The sequence below is a fragment of the Trachemys scripta genome, chromosome 14 (genome assembly GCF_013100865.1).
Source record: "Trachemys scripta elegans isolate TJP31775 chromosome 14, CAS_Tse_1.0, whole genome shotgun sequence".
Classification (NCBI taxonomy): domain Eukaryota; kingdom Metazoa; phylum Chordata; order Testudines; family Emydidae; genus Trachemys; species Trachemys scripta.
The window spans coordinates 816,697-821,293 of record NC_048311.1 but is presented as its reverse complement, the minus strand read 5'-3'; the positions used below and the strand labels follow the sequence as shown (position 1 = coordinate 821,293).

Sequence of the window (4,597 nt, the reverse complement as noted above, 5' to 3'; positions counted from 1 at the left end):
GTGTGTGCATGGTGAAATCAACATTTGCCAATATTTACTGATAAAAATCTAATCCTTCCAAGATTACTTATAGAGGTAGAAATGGAAAGAGCATTGCATGGGCAAGACAAAACCATAACCATGAACTATTAGTTTAGTTTTCCTAAAAGATTAAAGCAGAGGTCTGCATTGTGCATAATTCTCATTCAAATGTTGCATGTGAACAAGAAATAATAACCAGAATGGTTTTGTTTCTTGAAGTCCTTGAGCTATATTATCCTCTCCATTATGCCAGTTTTATGCTACCGCAACTCCACTGATTTTAGTGGGGATACACCACTTTAAAACTGGTACAATAGGGTGGACAGCTTTTACTCTGTCTTTACTCAGACAAAACTCACAGTGGAGGAAATTCTCATCTCAGGGATGAAGCCAAAATAAGTCCAATGTCTTCAGCTTTACTCTGGTGTTACTGAGATCCCAGTCTGGCCCAACCAGAGTCTTGCTTGATTAAACACTGATAAGTAACTCAAAATTTAGTTCCTAAATAGACTTGTTCAGCAATTTATAACTATAGATCAATACATCAGCTGCAGATATTCCAAACCCAATTGCCTTCTATCACGTATCTTAGAGAAAGGCAAAAATGCTACCCAGAAATAAGGACCTGATGCCAATACATGATGTGAATATTCCTCTCATTCACAACATGCGTCTAGCCAGTGATTCCGCATTTTGTAGTTGTGCATTTTATTTTTTCTTGGTAAGAGAAGAACTTTGCACTTTTCTTTATTGAAATTATTCTTGTTGGTTTTAGACCAATTCTCCAATTTGTCAAGGTCATTTTGAATTCTGAACCTGTACTCAAAATTGTTTGCAACCCCTCCCAGATTGGTGTCATATGCAAGTTTTAAAAGCATATTTTCTATCCAATTCGTTAATAAAAATATTGAATAATATCCTTAAAAATGCCACTGAAAAAAAGCAGCAGGTTTTGATCATAAGATTATGGGTGGAGATTTTCTCCTAGGGGACTGGGATTCCCAATTCCCATAAAAACTAATTGGAATTTTGGTGGCCAAATATCTATAGGTAACGTAGAAAATACCATCACTGGTCAAGTTGGCCCCACCATGAACACAAAATAGCCTACATCGCCAAGAGAGAGGTGGTGATGCGTTACTCTGAGGTGTTGCCTAAGGACTGTGGGACAGGTATCCCTTATAACTTGAAGCTGAGTAGTTAGGGCACTCGGCTGGCCTGTGACAGACTCAGGTTCAATCCCTCCCTCTGACTGATGATGAGAAGCGATTTGAACTCCCACTTTACAGGAGGGTGCCTGAGCCGACAGGCTACGAGCTGTTCTGAAATGAGATTTTCTCAGTCTCTCCTGTTGAAGCTGCTCCACTTTGTATCAATAATTATATAGTCATTGGGGTAGGGACTTGAACTTGGCTCTTCGACACACCAGTTGAGTGCCCCGAGTATCACGCTGGAGAATCACTCTTACTCATGTTTGCTGGCCCAAAGATTCGCAATTGTCACTTGCAGCAGTCATTCCTGATGACAGTGGAGAGTTATTGGGACAGAGGCTGAGATGTAGTCTGATGTAGTGGTTAGAGGAGGGGATTGGGAGTCAAGACACCTCACTTGTCTTCTCAGCTCTGGGAGGGAGTTGAGTCCAGTGGGTAGAGCCAGAAATCCTGGCTTGTATTTCCAGCTCTGGGAGGGTTGTTGGATTTAGTGGGTTAGAGCGGAGGGCGAACTGGGAGTCAGGACTTCCAAGCTCTGGGAGTGAGTTTAGTTGAGTGGTTAGAGAAGCAGGAGGGGAGCCGGAACGTCAGTCTCTCGCAGCGGACGTAGAACCCCGGCTAGTATGGGGAATGGGGTGTCAGAACTCCTAGGTTGTATTCCTGACTCGAGTTCACTGTGTAAATATGGCTGGGTTTGGTCACCTCTATGCGAGGTGCTGCTCCCATTTAGAGCAGTGTAAATGGGGAGTAATTCCATGGCATGCATTGAAATTACCCCATGTTCTCAGCAGTGCCCCTGACAGCAGAATCTCACCAGCCAGACCCCTGACTCCTCTCCATAAACTCAGGATAGTAACATTTATACACCGTTATCAGAGTTCGCCCACCTCTGGGTGACAGAGGTTTACAAATATCTCAAAAGCAATTGTACTAATTCTCCTCTCCATCACCCTAGTGTAAATTAGGAGTAACTGCCCTGGAGTCCATAGAGCTGATTCTACTTTCTCTCACACCAGTGTAAATCAGGAGTAATCCATTCGAGTCAGTCATTTTTTTTTCCCTATCCTCATTCCCATATTACACCAATCTTCACAAGCTAAGTGTCTGACTGAAGGAAATTAAGGTGGTTTTCACAAAGGGAGAGTTATTTAACTGATCTAATCCAGGCCCTTGCTCTTGTCCCTCCCTCTGCAGCCATCAAATGGTGTCTGGAGAACGAAAATGTCCAACCGAACCACCGTGACCGAGTTCCTTCTACTGGGATTCTCTGAAGTTCAGGAACTGCAGATTTTGCACTTTGCAGGGTTTCTAATGATTTACCTGGCAGCTCTGATGGGGAATCTTCTTATATTCATGGCCATAGCCTTCGACCACCACTTTCACACCCCCATGTACTTCTTCCTGATGAATCTGTCCATCCTAGACCTTGGCTCCATCTCTGTCATAGTCCCCAAATCCATGGCCAACTCCCTCATGAACACCAGGTCCATTTCCTATGCTGGATGTGTTGCCCAAGTCTTTTTCTACTTCTTCTGGGTGGGAGCAGATTTTTCCCTTCTCATCGTCATGGCATATGACCGGTATGTCGCCATCTGCCAACCACTGCACTATGAGACAGTAATGAACAGCAGAGCTTGTGTCCAAATGGCAGCTGGTGCCTGGATCAGTGGGCTTCTCTACTCTGTACTACACACTGGGAACACATTTGCATTGACCTTCTGTGGAGGCAACATGGTCGATCAGTTCTTCTGTGAAATCCCCCAGCTACTCAAGCTCGCCTGCTCTGACTCATATCTGAGGGAAGTTGGGGTTCTTGCCTTTAGTGTGTGTTTAGTCTTAGGCTGCTTTGTTTTTATCATTGTGTCATACATTCAGATCTTCAAATCAGTGCTCAGAATCCCCTCTGAGCAGTGCCGGCATAAAGCCTTCTCCACCTGCCTTCCCCACCTCACTGTGGTCTCCTTGTTTGTTTGCACTGCCTCCTTTGCCTACCTGAAACCCATCTCCAGCTCCCCATCTGCTCTGAATCTTGTGGCGGCTGTTCTCTATTCCGTATTGCCACCAATCATGAATCCAATTATCTACAGCATGAGGAACAAGGAGATGAAAGCTGCCTTGAGGAGACTGACTGGGTGTAGGTAATTCACCAAGAATTAATTTTGTATCATTCTCTAATTAAAGTTTCCTTACTTAGTATCTGTTCATTAATGTCAATTATTTCCATGACCACACTGCTTGCACACAAACAGGTCTGATTCTGATCTCAGTTGCACTAATGCAAATCCAGATTAATGCTGCTGATGTCACTGCCACTGCTGTGATTCACACCCATAGAAAATCTGGGCCAGTTGTGGAGTTAAATGGGTGTAAAATGTGTGCACGAGAGGAATCAGACTTTTATTCTGTGCCAAAACAATACCCGTTATACTGCTTGGTTTCTTGCACCCATTCCATGGCCACTGAAAACAATGATGGGGGGGTTGTCTTGCTTATTTGTGTGTATAAATCAGGAGTGGCTTCACTGGAACTAAAGGACTCAGACTGCAGGTAGGTGAGAGAAGACATTTGGGGTAGATCCTCAACACATCCGTGTAATTCCATTGACTCTGGTGGCGCTAAAGCAATTTACAGCATCTGTGGATCTGTCCTACTGCCTCCAATGGAGCTGTATATCCATTACCACCAGCTGGGGACTGAGCCCATGGTCTTATAAACCACCATATGAGGCCTAACCACTGGAGGGGGACAAGGAGCCAGACTATGTTAGCTTGGCTCACATGTACATTCAGGCATGTGAGAGATGGAGAGACTGGCTAGAAATTACAGGGAGCTTTCTAACCACCAATAGGACGAATCTTTGGAGCAGCCTTCCATTAGGAGTTGTGGGGGGGCAAATAACTGAATTAGTTTGAAGAGAGAGCTGGACACATGTCTGAGTGGGACTGTATGACGGGGCTGCTTCTGATGGTGGGGGGCAGGGCTCAGCAGCCCTGTGGCTCACTAGCGGCATATGTCTTATGCTCCTAAATCCTTATGCTTCAGGGTTTCATCTGGCCACTGGCAGGGGTCAGGAAGGGATTCCTCCCCCCGACCCAGTGTATTCTGGGAGGGCTTTTTTTAATCTCTGAAGCATCAGGCAGCCCTGGCTGGAGTTGGGACATTGGGTGGATGTGCCAGGGCTCTGAGATGGCACTGAGACATTATCTCTCTCTCGGATGCTTGGCTGGCTAGTTCTTGTCCATATGATCAGGGTCTAATGATCACCATGTCGGGGTCAGGAAGGAATTTCCCCCCGGTCAGATTGGCAGGGAACTTGGGGGAGGGGGGGTTGCTTTCCCCTGCAGCGTGTGGTGTGGGTCACTTAC

General features: G+C 45.4%; 1 protein-coding gene across 1 annotated transcript; it reads left to right on the top strand.

The window, feature by feature from the left end:
• Positions 1-2,453: 2,453 nt before the first annotated feature.
• On the top strand, positions 2,454-3,374 carry LOC117887494 (olfactory receptor 14A16-like). The gene has a single exon (XM_034790140.1). The coding sequence runs from the start codon at positions 2,454-2,456 to the stop codon at positions 3,372-3,374; it is 921 nt and encodes a 306-aa protein (XP_034646031.1).
• Positions 3,375-4,597: the final 1,223 nt, after the last annotated feature.

What these genes read in the sequence shown, in the direction of transcription:
- LOC117887494 (XM_034790140.1), top strand. Translation starts at nt 2,454, where the DNA reads ATGTCCAACCGAACCACCGTGACCGAGTTCCTTCTACTGGGATTCTCT.